This window comes from Setaria italica, chromosome V, assembly GCF_000263155.2.
Source record: "Setaria italica strain Yugu1 chromosome V, Setaria_italica_v2.0, whole genome shotgun sequence".
Lineage (NCBI taxonomy): Eukaryota > Viridiplantae > Streptophyta > Magnoliopsida > Poales > Poaceae > Setaria > Setaria italica.
Window position 1 is genome coordinate 1,954,441 of NC_028454.1, and position 15,051 is coordinate 1,969,491.

Genomic DNA, 15,051 nt, shown 5'->3' on the forward strand with positions numbered 1-15,051 from the left:
ACCAGGCGGCAGCCGGCGTTGGGGCTCCTGCTGCAGGCGGCGGCCGGCGGCGGGCCTTGTGCAGATCAGGCGGGAGGCGGAGGAAGGAGGCCGGGCTGGGGTAGGAGATCGGCGGCGGGGCTGGGCCGGCCACCGGCGGGGCTGGTCCGGCCGGCAGCGGAGGTGGACGGCGGCCGCCGGTCTGCCTGGCGGCGGCGGCAGAAACGTCGGGACGGAGGGAGGCGCAGGATGAGGAGACGGAAGGAGGCGCGGGATGAGAAAAATGAGATGCGCAGGGTGACTGGAGAATAGAATCGAACCGTTTTTTTCCATAACCAGTGGTATTGGTGGGTAATTACCCACCAACTCCACGAGGAGGTTCAAAAGAGGGGGTTTTGGAGCAGCAAAAAAGGTACTACAGCTCCATGGAGTTTTGGAGTTGGGGTGTTTGGCTATTTTTTTTCCTGGAGTCGCTGGAGTTGTGGAGTGGAGCTGTGCCAAACAGGACCTTAATTACCTACATTCAATTCCATGTCAAATTTAAAAACTATATTCCAAATCCTTTTTTTAAACGAGGCGGAAAGTAAACCTATCGATTATATTAAAAAGAATATGAAATCTAAACTGAGCGATACATCCAAAGAAAAAAAACTACCAAACAACTCCGACAGGTTGGATTGGGACATATCAAGATCCGCCGCACAACACCATTACATTATCCAACTCAACTCAAACAAACAACACCGGTCGATTGGATTAGGACATTAACACTCCAAGTACAAATTCAAGATGGTTTTGACTATTTGCACGTGGCAAGTGATTTTTATTCACTACTACGAGCCTTACTTTAAATAGCAGGCTTAAAAAAGCTTTATTGTTTCCTTTGGAATATAGTACCTTAAAATTTAGTATCTTCTTTTCGTTCCAAGTCATATTTGCGTTGTGCCGCCGGCCGGAGTGCACGCAGCACCAGACGAAGCAGTAACACCTCCCGGCTCGATCGGTTCTTCTTTTTCACGTCCATCTACCGCGGACGGAGCAAGCAAGCAGCTCCCGGGTCGATCGGTTCTTCGTTGTCACGTCCGATCCGTCTACCGCGGACGGAGCAAGATGCATGCGCAGATCATGTCGCTGTTGTGTGCCGCCGTCGTGCTCGTCCTCTCGCCGTGGGAGCCCATGCTCGCATCCGCCGCCTCCTCCGTCGGTTCCCGGCGCTACGACGCCATCTTCAGCCTCGGCGACTCCTTCACCGACACCGGCAACAACCCCGCCGTCTTCGCCTATTACTCCATCGCCGACCCCGTCACGCGGCCGCCGTACGGCAACACCTTCTTCGGCCGCCCCACCGGCCGCAACTGCGACGGCCGCCTCATCATCGACTTCATCGGTATACATGCACGCACTCAAATCGCATGCCATGTCGTTGCGAACAAATTAAACTGTTAATTGTCATTGTCGAATTGATATTTTTGGAGCACTACGTACCTGTTGTGTCGTGCAGCCGAAGGCCTGGGGCTGCCGTACGTCCCGCCTTACTTGGGCCCGCCGTTCGGCTCCCCGTCGCCGTCGGCAGCGAGCTTCCGGCAAGGCGCGAGCTTGGCCGTCGGCGGCGCCACCGCGCTGGACGTGGAGTTCTACCGCTCGAGGGGAATCCTCTCGGCCTCCAGCAAGTTCCCTCTCAACGCCAGCCTGAGCGTGCAGCTGGAGTGGTTCGGGTCGCACTTGAAGCCTTCCCTGTGCCGCACAACCCAAGGTACGTACCGCAACAATTCACAAAAGCGCATCATGCAACCGCAAGTGACCCGGCACGTACGTCGATCGTGCATGCGCGTGTGCAGAATGCGACAAGTTGTTCGGCAGATCCCTCTTCTTCGTGGGAGAGTTCGGCGTCAACGACTACCAGTTCTTGTTCGGGAAGATGAGACTTGCTGACATCAGTTCCAACGTCGTGCCGACTGTCATAGACACCATCCGTCAGGCCATCGAGGTACATCCTTGTTCATTTCCTGGATTGTGCATGCCATTAGAGTACGTGTTCATCCAATTCACGTACTGCCAATGCGAACCAGAGGTTGATCAAGCTCGGCGCCAAGACACTGGTGGTTCCTGGGGTGATTCCATCAGGATGCACACCGCTGATTCTCGACATCTTCCCTGAGCCAAACCCTTCTGGATACAGCACCAAGACGGGCTGTATGCTACAGTACAATGAGCTAGGGCGACACCACAACACACTCCTGCAGGAATCACTGCAGCAGATCCGTGCCAAGAACCCGGGCGTCAAGATCATCTACGCCGATTTCTTCAGCCCTATCATGGAGATGGTCCAGTCGCCTCGCAAGTTTGGTCAGTGTTCATTCCTTCTTCGATCTGTTGCATTACTGTTAGATTGTATGTATCTAGTGCAGTTGAAGGCCTCGATTAAGCTGGCGACGACGCTGATCGGTGATGAGATGTCTTGCATAACCAACGAACTGCAGGGTTCAGGGATGACATTCTTTCGGTTTGCTGCGGAGGAGGGTCGGGGAAGTACAACTACAACATGAGTGTTCCTTGCGGCAGTCCAAACGCAACCACATGCAGCCATCCATCCGCCTCCCTGAACTGGGACGGCATCCATTTCACGGAGGCAGCTAACCGCCACATCGCCAGTAGATGGCTGAGCAGCATCACCTAAAGCGTTCATAAGCCGTCCGATCGAGCTCGGCTGAGGGGCTGAGCCGTCCTCTATATATCATCTTTTTTTTTTCTTTCGTATCATTAATTAGAAGATTGTTCATGTCTTCATTAGGTTCGGATCGTTTTATACACATAGTGTGGTAAGACTGGCAATTAACTGATGACTTTTACTATTGGTCTCACCGTTCCGTGATATGTTTTCGAATTGTTTGAGTTTCCGTGGCATATATATTTTGTTTAGTTGTAATAGCGAAAATTCAATTGCAAGGCCCTTAAATATTTATAAAAAATATGTGATATCATTTATTTCATTAAAAAATACTTTAAGTATGGTTTATATATCATCAAAAAATTCTTGAATAAGACGAATGATCAAATACTAAAAAAAGTCAACGGTAAGGAATATTTGGAGTTGGAGGGAGTATTTTGCATGAATTTCAACTACTCCATGTCGACCCCACCCGACAGCCCACATGCAAAGTCTCAAACAAGTTCCATTCTGCCCGTTCATTGTATATTGATGAGGTTTGAGCCTTTGAGGGACTCGTGAGTTGTGACGCGTTCTTCACCTCCTGTCCATCACCTCTCGACCCGGCCGGCTCGCTGCCACCGTCGTCAAGATGAGCAAGCGCTTGCCGTGCGCCGCGCCGGCGCTGCTGCTGCTGCTCCTCCTCCTCCTCGTCCACCTCGCATCGCTGGGACAGGCCGTCTCCGCCTAGGACACCCAGCGCTACGACGCCATCTAAAGCTTCGGCGACTCTTTCGCCGACACCGGCAACAAGCCATCGCCTTCTCATGGTACTCCTTCCCGGTCACCGTCATGCGGCCGCCCTACGGCGAGACCTTCTTCGGCCACCCCACCGGCCGCACCACCGACGTTCCTGTGACAGGATAACCAATCTATCTATATATATATCCTGTGAACTTCCGGAACTGAATGTTTGATGAATCATATGGGGCCTAGGCGCCTAGCTTGTCCTATACTTCTGCAAGTCAATGCTTCATTGCTTGTGTGCTCTCTAATATTACCTATCATCCAAGTCAAATGCCGCAAGAGCTGCAATTGGAATCTTTGACAATGAGGCGTTCAGATCGATGATTACTCTGGTCCAAAACTATGCCAATGGATAATGATATACGTCTATGCAGCATGCTAAACAAATTCAGCTGACATCGCCGGCCGGCGCCTTACTAATCCTGCAACTGCAAGCAATATAAGATGGTTCCATACTGCAGGTCGCCGATGCCAGCCTGCAGCACCAAAAGAAAGAAGCATGGCGCTAGCTCCTGGCCGGAGCAAGATGCGGATCATCACGTTGGCAGTCTGTACCCTCCTCCTCCTGGCGTCAGCAGAGGCGGCCACCTCCTCCGCCGTCGACCGCCGATACCACTCCATCTTCAGCTTCGGCGACTCCTTCGCCGACACCGGCAACAACCCCGCCGTGTTCGCCTGGTACTCCTTCTTCGACCCCGTGATGCGGCCGCCCTACGGATCCACCTTCTTCGGCCGCCCCACCGGCCGCAACGCCGACGGCAGGCTCATCCTTGACTTCATCGGTAAGTACGCGCCGCGCCGCCCCGCCCCGCATCCGGCCATTCCAAGTTAAATGCTAGTCATGGCTCATCATTTGGAGTGCAGCTGAAAGCCTGGAGCTGCCGTACGTCCCGCCGTTCCTGGGCCCACCGTTCGCCTTCCCTTCGCCGGCAGATGACTGCCGGTTCCGTCAGGGCGCGAGCTTCGCCGTCGGGGCAGCCACCGCCCTCGACGTGGAGTTCTTCCGCGAGAGGGACATCCCCGGCGCCCCTAGCAAGTTCCCTTTGAACACCAGCTTGGGCGTGCAGCTGGAGTGGTTCGAGTCCATGAAGCCTTCCTTGTGCCGCACAACCCAAGGTACGTTCAAGTCATCATCAGAATTCAGATATACAAAGTACGGACGACACATGCTGACATGTGATGGCTTTGGATCTCGATGCTCTATTGCTCTGCCGGTAGAGTGCAAGGAGTTCTTGGCTGGATCCCTCTTCTTGGTTGGGGAGTTCGGAGTCAACGACTACCACTTCTCCTTCCAGAGAAAGAGCGTCCGGGAGGTCAGGTCCTACGTTCCTCGTGTCGTCAGCGAAATCTCAATGGCCGTGGAGGTAATTTCTTGACCAACTATCCAACCGCACCTAAGTACACGGCATTGCTGGATTTGTATTCGAGCCATGACTGATGTCGTCGGAAGTTCCTACTGACAGAGGCTGATCAAGCACGGGGCGTCGACATTGGTGGTTCCCGGGGCGATCCCGTCGGGATGCTCGCCGCCGGTGTTCACCATGTTCCCCGACGCCGCCCCGGCAGAATACGACTCCCGGACCGGCTGCCTGAAGGCGCAGAACGAGCTGGGGCGTCACCACAACGCGCTCTTGCAGGCGTCCCTGAAGAAGCTCCGGGCCAAGCACCCGCATGCGAGGATCATCTACGCCGATTTCTTCGGCCCCGTCATGGAGATGGTGGAGTCGCCTCGCAAATTTGGTCAGTACTGTCACAAACTCACAATGATAGAATCTGATTGCAAATAATCGGCCGTCTCATCTGTCTGACTGACATGGTTGATCGATCTTGATGCTGTATGCTGGCGGCAGGGTTCAGGGACGACGTGCTCACCGTTTGCTGCGGTGGGCCCGGGAGGAACAACTACAACGGCAGTGTCTACTGCGGTGATTCAGGTGCGACCACGTGCGGCCACCCGTCGGCTTCCCTGTACTGGGACGGCGTCCACTTCACGGAGGCGGCCAACCGCTACATCGCCGCCGGCTGGCTGAGCAGCGTCGGACACTGGGATGGCGCTGGTACTGGTGCAACTGCAAGCGGAGCAGGCCATAAAAATTGATCAAGTAGACCCAAAACAATTCGAGCATGTGAAGGGGGTATATGTTGTTCTGGTCGGAATTTGAGGCGTCTAATTAGCAATCAAATTGCAGAGAGGATCATCATCATCATCAAATACAGTTGAGCTAGCTACTTACTAGTACTCCCTCCGTATCGCTTTAGTTGACGCTGGTAGTTCAATTGGAAAAGAATCAGAATATTTGTCGCCCCAGTTCAAGGTAAACGTTAGCTTCCGCTTTCACCCTTCCCTTCGACGCCCGCTCCCCGGACGATCGGACGAGTTGCCGAGCTGAGCGGCGGCTTGGGCAAAGGAATACGGGATGAGTTCGGGACAAAAGGGTAAATGCAAGTCTTCCTTAATTCTCACAAAGTGGTCCGAAACGTCGTTTAAATCGATAGGGAGGGAGTACTACTCAACGATTTTACCATATTGTGGTATTGGGCTGAATCTGTTATGGGAAAACTTCACATTGGACGCTCCGTTGGTTCATCGCAATATCAAAAAATAACGTCTGGAAAGTGGTCGGAAACGTCATTTAAATCGATATGGAGGGAGTACTACTCAACGATTTTACCGTATTGTGATATTGGGCTGAATCTGTTTAATGCGATGTGGATCGGAGCGTCCCTACATGCCTTCTAGAATGTGTATAAAAGATTGAACTATAGGGTGCGTTTGGCAGAGCTTCCAGATCTGATTTTGAGCTCTGCCAAATATTTTTTTCAAAGACAAATGGTTCTCTATTAATTCTGTGAAGTGATTCTCTGAGATGAACTAAGAGATTGGGAGTAAAAAAATAGATTCTCCTAATTTTGTGATGTGATTCTCCATCCTGATTTTAAGAGTTTAAACCATAGAATCACTTTCAGTCACAGAATCACTTCTTTCGGAGAATCAGCTTCCAAAAAAATCAGAATCAGATGGAGGTCTAGCAAACAAACTCATAATATATGTGTAATTTTATGTTTTGGAAAGAGGATTAATTGTTGCGGTATAGCCCAAGGTGGTAGGAATGCCACTTATGGCTAAAGATGTGCCTTAATGTCTCTAAACCTTCTCTCTGTTTCTCTATGTCCATGCATAATGAGAGTATTTCCAATAGTGCCTATAAAGTTAAGTTAAAAACATGTGGTTCTGGGACCTTGCCAAAAATTATTGGGAAGGAAAAAATATCCCTCCACCAACAGTTTCCAAAAATTAGTACCCAAAATAAATTAGTTGCTGACACATCATCCATATGTGTGGACCCTTCACCTCTCTCCCCAGCAAGCCGCCGCTTCTCCCTGCTCCCTTCTTTCTTCTCCACGAAGCAAATCTCGGCAGCAGCTTGACCTTCCTCTCCTCCGAGCTCAGCCTGTCATCTCCTCCTCTCTTCTCTCTCAACAAAAGCACCAATCGGCAACTAGCAGGTAGCAACTATCCTATCCTCTTTTCCAATCCGATCACCAAATCCATAAAAAACAAGCATGCCTGCTCCTCCCTGTTTGCTCCCCATCGATCTCCGCTCCTCCCTGCACTACTTGCAAATCCAAGTAGCAAGCCAAAAACCAGAACCACCCACCCACGCCATCTCCTTCCTCTGAATTACTTCCAATCCAAGCAGCTTGAGCTCCTCTCTCTCTCTCTCTCTCTCTCTCTCTCTCTCTCTCTCTCTCTCTCTCTCTCTCTCTCTCCACCGAAGAAATCAGCAGCTGTAGCCATGCGCCACCTCTCTCATCCCTCCTCTCTCTGCTCCACCGAAACAGGCAGCCAATAACGGTAGCTACTCAATCCGCTTTCCACACAACCATTCATCCACCTGCAAGCAGTTGTCTGGGTAGCGGCACCGCTGTGCCGATGTTGCCTGCGGACGACCCGTTGCCGCCGACGGACGGATGGTAAATGACGCGAGGGAGAAGAAACCAAGCGGGAGGAGGAAAAATTGGCGGGACTGGCAGGATTGGGAGTGCGAGCGGGCGGCGCAAAAATGGCTCGGAATGCCAGCTGGGCGTGCGGGAATATTGGGCAATTGTTGGAGCTGTTTTTTATGAGCTTGTTCCTAAAATATTTTTTTTTATATTTTAGGCATTCTTGAAGATGCTCTAAGGCATACCATTATAAAAAGAACATGATTTTATATTTGTTTTTGTCTTTGATCATATTTGTTTGGAGAACTCTAAAATTCTTTTAATATTTTTTTGAAACATTTTGTGGTTATGTTTTCCACCATGGGCTAAGACCAAATTTCATTAGTTAACAAGTAACAAAATTAAAAAAGTTTACTGCAGATAGAATTTAAACTAACATCGCAAAACGACACAGATAGACTACAAAGTTTAATTTTTTTAGGCACAACATGAAACCAACAGCTAACAAAGACTACATCTAAACGCCAGCTTGCATTTCCATTTTCCAGATTTTGCATTCTCCACCTTATCTGCACCCTCTTCACCTCTTTTTATCAGCACCCATTCTTCACATCTTTTTTATCAGCACCCATTCTTCTACTGAGGCAGCACCACACCTGCATCACTCGATGGAGCCTCCTGAGGGTGAAAATATAAATCCATCGCCTTGAGTGCTTCCGCCCCTTCTTCCAGCTTCCCCTTTATCTTCCTCCTTTTGTAATTCTACCCATAACATGAGAAATGTTGAGACAGAGCAAATGATCTCAGTAGGAGATTGAATAATTTTTCTATCAAAACACACACTATTTCGTGCTTTCCAAATGGCCCAGCAAAGAGTTTCATGAATCCTGAGGGCAGTCCCAACCCAAGACACTAGTTATAGTTTTCATCAGCTCCACATCGTCCAGAAACTAGCATTAGACACTACTCTTCCAATGCAAACATCAGTGTTCCATACTTGAATTTAATACTACTTATTTTTATTATGTCTTGGATGGTGTGTAGAAACTAGGTCTCATGCAAGACCTGGTTTCCTTCTCTCTCTTCATTTACTCCCTTGACACATCATCTTTTATCCTAGGTGGCAGCTCATTTAATTTTATGAACACCATCCTAGTTATTGGGTTGGGACTGCCCTCATAGTGATAATGCCATAGTATTTTGAAATATGTTAATAATGGAGCATGAAAATTCCTAATAGTTGCCATCTCCTATCCCAATCCTGATCTGTCACACTTGGTTTTAAAGGCAAAATCAGATGCATAAATTACATATGCGTCAGGATAAAGTTACACACATGCAACGACTTTAGCATATACCATAGGCAGTTACACACATGACCGTCGGGCTCTTGCCCTTTTGGTAAGACCACTTCAAACTAGAGTCTATAATTAATTAGCCAAGACTAGAGCCATATGGTTCTTGTGGTTGTACTGTTTTCTTAGGTGGTCGCTCCATGTTCCAATTAAGCATGGTGATCTTGTATTAATGAAAGGTATAGCATAAATAAAATAGGTTTAAGCATTGGTTCATTGATACCACCATACCTAGCTAGAGCAACTGAGCATGAACTACCCAACATTAAAGCAACCCAGGTTGATCAAGGTACATGGATAAAACTAGGCACACCTTAAATATGACCTATCATGTTTATAAACTTAAGGTGCATAGCATATGTGTATTGAACATGAAAGTAAAGGTTGCATAGGATCAAGTTGTGATCAAGAGCACGACTTGCCTTCCTGGACCTGCTCCTACTGCTCGAAGTCTTCAAAGTCTTGACCTTCGAATTCCTCGAACTGTGGTCCTTCTATACGCATCACACGAGCACATACAAGCAAACAAGGGAATAAAATAAGAAAACGATACACCAAACAGTAGCAACAGAGCAAAACAAGATCATAAAACTAATATGTGCATTAACACGAACTCATAGACGCAAGAATCGCTTAAAACATGTCTAAAACGCTAAAGATATGAACTAAACAAGGTGTACGGGTTTATCGACAACAAAACTAAACTTCAGGGGCTAAACTGCGAGAAATCAAGAGCTAAAACATAAATACGCATATAAACTGAAGGTTTAACGCGTAAAAGAGTGGGTCAAGGACACCGAGCGCTATTTTACCAAAGATCAGGGGCTAAAATAGAAGAAAAAGGACCTAGATCTAATTACTTTTGAACTGCAGTGGACCTTAGGTGCAAAAACTATAAAACTCAGGGGCACTTTAGCAAAAAGAACGATGCGGCGCGGGCTTGACCGGTATTGACCTGAGTCAGATCTAATCCGGACCGTCGGATCGAGATCGGGCGGCTGCGGTCATCTGGAACACGGGCGGCGGCGTGTGAGCAACGGCGGACGGCGGTGAGTGGCGGCGGAGCAGGGAACTCGCTAGAACTCGCTCGAAAGCAAGCATCTGGACGCGGTTTGCAACGAGATCTGGCCCTGGAGGGAGCGGAGCGCACGGCGAACCGATCTAAGGTGTTCTCATGGTGGTTGGAGCGACTACGGCACAAGGTGACGCGGTGGAGCGGCTCAGCGCGGCGGCGTGTTTCTCTGGCGAGCTCGTCCATGCAAAGGAAGACACGGGAGAGCACAGGAACTTCACAGACGGCCTCCTCGACAGCGACGGAGGAGATCGACGGTGGCTGGCGTGCACTGTGCTCGGGCTCGGGCGGCGGCGGTGCTAGAGCTCAAGGCGGTCGCTTAGGGTTTGGTGAGGCCGATGGGCGGTGGGGCGGCCTTTTATAACCCGGGTGCTGGCCTTGGCATACGGGCCCGAGGTCGAGGCGGGCGCACGCACGGGTGCGGCACAAGCTCAGACTCGAGTCCGGCTCGAGTGCGGCATGAAGATGGTAGGAGGGGGGATGACCGATGGGTCTCGGGTGTTAGCGGGAGAGCGGCGGCGTGTGGGAAACGGACCGGCGCGGAGGGAACGGAGCTGGCCGGCCTGCTTGGCTGAAAAGAAGAATCGGGCTGAAAGAGAGAAAGAAAGAGAGAAAAGAAAACGAAGGAAAAAGCAAAAGGCTTTCCCTAATGTTTAAAAAGATTCAAACATGAATTCAAATACAAATTTGAATTCAACAACAAAAACAATGTACCAACCTGAATGCAATAATAAACTCTTATGATTCATTAGTTTATTTTGAAAAAGATTTAAGTGAAAAAAATTTAAATACAACCTTAAAATCCTTAGACACATGCAATTAAATTCTAACAAAATTTTATTAATTGCAAAATTTGAAAATTAGGACGTTACACAATCCAGACTTGGCCTTGTGTTTCATCCTGAGTGTCAGCGACGAGGTGGAGATGTAGCTGTTGAACGCCTGCTGATTTCTATTTTTTTTTTGAAAATGGATAAATATCTGACCTTTGAGATCGCACACAGCCAAGTTTTATAGTATTCAATTCTTAGCACATCAGCTCATCACACAAATAAGTGTAATAGTACGCAAACGGCTGGAAGAAATCAAAAGTAAAGTCTATTGTTGATTCTCCATCCATTCTTGACAAAGATATTTAGGACGACGATCTCCAATACCTTGCTTGCCAAACAGATAGTCTCTCTTGCTCCCTCACGCTGCAGTAGGGACCAATATCGTAGCCAATATGCTCCCTTGAAAATAGCCTGCATAAAAGAGGTTAATCGTTTTTATTTTCAAAAATCATATCGTCACGCGTACACCAAATTGCCCACATCAAAGCTGCAACCCCAATAAAAATCAAATTTCTATCTCTTTTTATTCATGCTTGTTAACCAATTTCCAAGCATGTGTTGTATTGATCTTGGTGGGGTTAACCCAGTAGTTGTAGTTACAACCCTCCACATTATCTTAGCATGTTGACAATCAAAAGAAATGCTTAATTGTTTTGTTACAATCACAGAAATAATAGTTTTGACTCCTAGTCCAATTACTCTTAGCTAAGTTATCCTTTGGTAAGATAACACCCCGATACCAAAGGAATATTTTTATTTTTTAGAGGAATCTTTAACTTTCATATAAATTTATTGATGAAAGGAGTACCATGATTAATGAGATATTGATACATAGTTTGAACAATAATTTGCCTTGTCTATGCAAATCCTTGGTAAAATTATCCCTCCCATAAGAAAGTTGGTGAGTGACTACTTTAGCTACGAGATTATGCGAGACAGTCAGTTTATCTCAGACTAAAACTCTTCGAAATGATATATAGCATTTGGTTCATGACATTTGCCACTGTTACGTGGGGATAGTAGTGGGAATTGCTCTGTATTTTGTATCCTACCAGAATCTCGAAGATCCGATGGCGTGTAAACATTGCCACTGTTACGACCTACAAAATCTCGCCTAACCTTGAGTAAACATTTCCGATGGCGTGTCCACGCCTTCCGCCAGTCGTTTGAGATGACAGGTCCCAATCATTTACGACATCACTCTTTCACTCGATGATTGCCGACACGAGATACACGCCCACATTGACGAGCAGCAGAGATTTGTGACAGGAACAAACACTTCCCCATCTGCCCCGGCAGGCTGGAACGAGGCAGAGCAAGCTAGCAACCAACATGGGCGGCTTCACGCCGCGGGCTGCCGCCTCGCTTCTCCTCCTGCTTCTCCTCCGCTCGCCGTCGCCGTCGGAGCCCGTGGCCGCCGCCGCCGCCGCCCTCCGCGCCCGGCGCTACGACTCCATCTTCGGCTTCGGCGACTCCTTCACCGACACCGGCAACAACCCCGTCGTCTTCGCGTGGTACTCCGTCCCCAACCCCGTCACGCGCCCGCCCTACGGCTCCACCTTCTTCGGCCACCCCACCGGACGCAACTGCGACGGCCGCCTCATCATCGACTTCATCGGTGCGTGCGACGTCATGCTGCTGTCATCACCTTGTACTTTGCTCGTCCTTGGTAGCCTCGATTCGACGTCGCCCCTTCTGTGGTCGCAGCGGAGGGCCTGGGCCTGCCTCTCGTGCCGCCATTCCTGGCGCACGACGGGAGCTTCCGCCGCGGCGCCAACTTCGCGGTCGGGGCCGCCACCGCCATCGACGCTGCCTTCTTCCACGACGGCGAGCCCCCGGGCACCGACAACAAGTTCCCTTTCAACACCAGCTTAGGCGTGCAGCTGCAGTGGTTCGAGTCACTCAAGCCCTCCCTCTGCGCCACAACCCAAGGTGCGTGAAGGTCGCATTATTGGTGAGCGGTCGATCCATACAGTAAATTGAATGATCTGCTGCGTGCAGAGTGCAAGGATTTCTTCGGCAGATCGCTCTTCTTCCTTGGAGAGCTCGGGTTCAACGACTACAGCTTCTCGATGAACAAGGGGAAGAATGTTCAACAGCTCAGATCCTTGGTGCCACACGTCATCAGGACCATCTCCATGGCCATTGAGGTGATATCTCAATCACTCCATGTAGCCAGTAATTAACCTGCAAGGGAAATTAAATCGTGGTAAATAATTGTTAGCAGAGGTTGATCCAAGCACGGGGCTCCATGTAGCCAGTAATTGACCTGCAAGGGAAATTAAATCGTGGTAAATAATTGTTAGCAGAGGTTGATCAAGCACGGGGCCACAAGTTTGCTGGTCTCCGGGATGGTTCCGGCGGGATGCGACCCGCCGATTCTCACCTTCTTCCCCAGTGCCGACCCAGCAAGCTACGAGCCCCGGACAGGCTGCCTGAAAGGGATGAACGAGCTGTCCACCTATCACAACTCAATGTTGCAGGAGTCCCTAGACAAGATCCGTTCCAAGCACCTTGACGTCGAGATCGGTTACGCCGATTTCTTCAGCCCCGTAATGGAGATGGTGAAATCGCCGGCCAAATTTGGTCAGTACTCATCACTACTTACTCAGTGCTAGCACACTGCAAATTTCCTAGAGCTGCTGCAATGTGCATGAATGCATGGCTGTTAAGTTGCTGAGAGATGTGATTTGAGCTTGGTGACTCATCGAATGTTGTTGCAGGGTTTGAAGAGGACGCTCTGACCGTCTGCTGTGGAGGCCCGGGAAGGTACCACTTCAGTGGAGTGGTCGTCTGCGGCGATCCAGGCTCGACCACATGCAAGGACCCATCTGCTCGTCTGTTCTGGGATGGCGCCCACTTGACGGAGGCGGCCAACCGCTACATCGCCGACGGCTGGCTCCGCAGCATCAGCTCTCCTGCAACTGCTACCAACTAATTGTGTGTGTGAGTTACTTCTTAATACAAAGGTGCACAGCTCTCCTGCGTATTTCCAAAAAACTAATTGTGTGCGAGACCTCAGGATTTGTCGACTTTAGTCTCGGGTTCATGCTGAAGCCGGGTTCGATCAATTTGGGACCAGAATGGCTGCCCCAGCTCAGTTAAATATATTCAATTTGTACATCCCACACCCTAAGTAAAATATTAGCTTAATTTACTTCCTCCTCCTTTTGATACTAGCTTAATATACCATCTGAACTGTTTTTTATCATGATTTGCCAGCGTGGTATCATTTTGACTGAGTCGATTCACGTTTAATCTGTTTTTTTTCTTTTCAAAACGAGGCTCACTCCATTTCCATTTATAGAACGAAAATTCCACAAGTCTGGTGCACAGAGGGGAGACTTAAGAGGAACTTAGTCTATGTAACCTGATTCAGGGAGATAAACTAGAGAAACGTTTCCACCTTCAGGGTTCCTAGAGGTACACCTACCGCATGAAAGGAGTTGCATGACTGACAGACTCCCACATCAACATTACTTCTACCCAACAGCAGGGGAAACAACGATACTTCTCGCACAAATCCAAAACTACAAAAGGAATCGTAGCGGTTGTTAATGCTCCAACCTGCAAGCATAGCGATGGTGCCAAGTTGCGTTTGGGTTGGCTCGGAACGGGTGCAGCCGTGCAGCAGCGGCGATTGATGAGGCATACGCAGAAATAACACCATGTGGCACGCAAGCGACAGTGAGAAAATAAGCGAAACGTCAATGGTGACTTCGTCAATCTCGAGAATTTGTAGGCTCAATCTCTCTGACATACTCATAGGTACAGAGTTGCGTACATGTGTTTGTAGGGTTAAATGTGCATGCATATATGTGAGTGTGTGTGATGTGTGATTCAGAAAAAAAAAATATAGTCTCGGGAAACACATGTTGACAACGCAAGATAGTATTTTGAAATCTGGGCCATGTTTAGTTTCCCCCAACTCTCAACTTTGGCACTATGCAAAAAGAAGATTCCCCATCACATCAAACTTGCGGTGCATGCATGGAGTACTAAATGTAGACGAAATTAAAAACTAATTGCACAGTTTTGTTGTACTTTGCGAGACGAATATTTTGAGCCTAATTAGTCAATGTTTGGACAATAATTCACAAATACAAACGAAACGCTACAGTGTGCTACAGTGCTGTAACAGTAATTTAGCACCTCCCAACTTCAACAACTAAACAAGGCCCTGGTAACAATGTAGCAGGAAAGTTTCGTAACGGTTGCCATCTCTGTCCCACTCCCGATTCAGGGGGTGTTTGGGAAACCCCTGTTAAAGTTTAACACCTGTCACATCGGATGTTTGGATGCTAATTAGGAGTACTAAACATAAGCTAATTACAAAACTAATTGCACAGATGGAGTATAATTCGCGAGACGAATCTATTAATCCTAATTAGTCCATGATTTGACGCAAAATTT

At 48.8% G+C, this 15,051-nt stretch overlaps 3 protein-coding genes across 4 annotated transcripts; all 3 read left to right on the forward strand.

Moving 5' to 3' along the window:
- The first annotated feature begins 983 nt into the window (after positions 1-983).
- On the forward strand, positions 984-2,923 carry LOC101766535 (GDSL esterase/lipase At5g45910). Its single transcript, XM_004971441.4, has 5 exons — positions 984-1,366; positions 1,481-1,732; positions 1,818-1,966; positions 2,049-2,325; positions 2,460-2,923. Exons 1-5 carry the CDS (start codon positions 1,090-1,092, stop codon positions 2,654-2,656), a joined length of 1,152 nt encoding a protein of 383 aa, XP_004971498.4. The 5' UTR covers positions 984-1,089; the 3' UTR covers positions 2,657-2,923.
- Positions 2,924-3,231: 308 nt separating this feature from the next.
- Positions 3,232-5,916, forward strand: LOC101766957 (GDSL esterase/lipase At5g45910). Its single transcript, XM_004971442.2, has 5 exons — positions 3,232-4,215; positions 4,298-4,549; positions 4,652-4,797; positions 4,897-5,173; positions 5,284-5,916. The coding sequence occupies exons 1-5, from the start codon at positions 3,933-3,935 to the stop codon at positions 5,529-5,531; spliced, it is 1,206 nt and encodes a 401-aa protein (XP_004971499.1). The 5' UTR covers positions 3,232-3,932; the 3' UTR covers positions 5,532-5,916.
- A 5,953-nt stretch (positions 5,917-11,869) lies between these two features.
- Positions 11,870-13,849, forward strand: LOC101760834 (GDSL esterase/lipase At5g45910). Of its 2 annotated transcripts, none has more exons than XM_022826267.1 (5): positions 11,870-12,256; positions 12,346-12,570; positions 12,640-12,788; positions 12,948-13,202; positions 13,362-13,849. In XM_022826267.1, exons 1-5 carry the CDS (start codon positions 11,971-11,973, stop codon positions 13,380-13,382), a joined length of 936 nt encoding a protein of 311 aa, XP_022682002.1. In that variant the 5' UTR covers positions 11,870-11,970; the 3' UTR covers positions 13,383-13,849. The 2 variants fall into 2 exon arrangements, with proteins under 2 accessions (XP_022682002.1, XP_004967474.1); XM_004967417.3 differs by having other exon boundaries at positions 11,875-12,256; positions 12,948-13,224.
- The last annotated feature ends 1,202 nt before the right edge of the window (positions 13,850-15,051 follow it).

Coding starts and splice junctions, on each gene's coding strand:
- LOC101766535 (XM_004971441.4), top strand. CDS start 1,090: ATGCATGCGCAGATCATGTCGCTGTTGTGTGCCGCCGTCGTGCTCGTC. Junction 1,367..1,480: donor CCTCATCATCGACTTCATCG/GTATACATGCAC, acceptor TGTGTCGTGCAG/CCGAAGGCCTGGGGCTGCCG. Junction 1,967..2,048: donor CCATCCGTCAGGCCATCGAG/GTACATCCTTGT, acceptor AATGCGAACCAG/AGGTTGATCAAGCTCGGCGC.
- LOC101760834 (XM_004967417.3), top strand. CDS start 11,971: ATGGGCGGCTTCACGCCGCGGGCTGCCGCCTCGCTTCTCCTCCTGCTT. Junction 12,571..12,639: donor CCTCTGCGCCACAACCCAAG/GTGCGTGAAGGT, acceptor TGCTGCGTGCAG/AGTGCAAGGATTTCTTCGGC. Junction 13,225..13,361: donor GAAATCGCCGGCCAAATTTG/GTCAGTACTCAT, acceptor ATGTTGTTGCAG/GGTTTGAAGAGGACGCTCTG.
- LOC101766957 (XM_004971442.2), top strand. CDS start 3,933: ATGGCGCTAGCTCCTGGCCGGAGCAAGATGCGGATCATCACGTTGGCA. Junction 4,216..4,297: donor GCTCATCCTTGACTTCATCG/GTAAGTACGCGC, acceptor TTTGGAGTGCAG/CTGAAAGCCTGGAGCTGCCG. Junction 4,798..4,896: donor AAATCTCAATGGCCGTGGAG/GTAATTTCTTGA, acceptor TCCTACTGACAG/AGGCTGATCAAGCACGGGGC.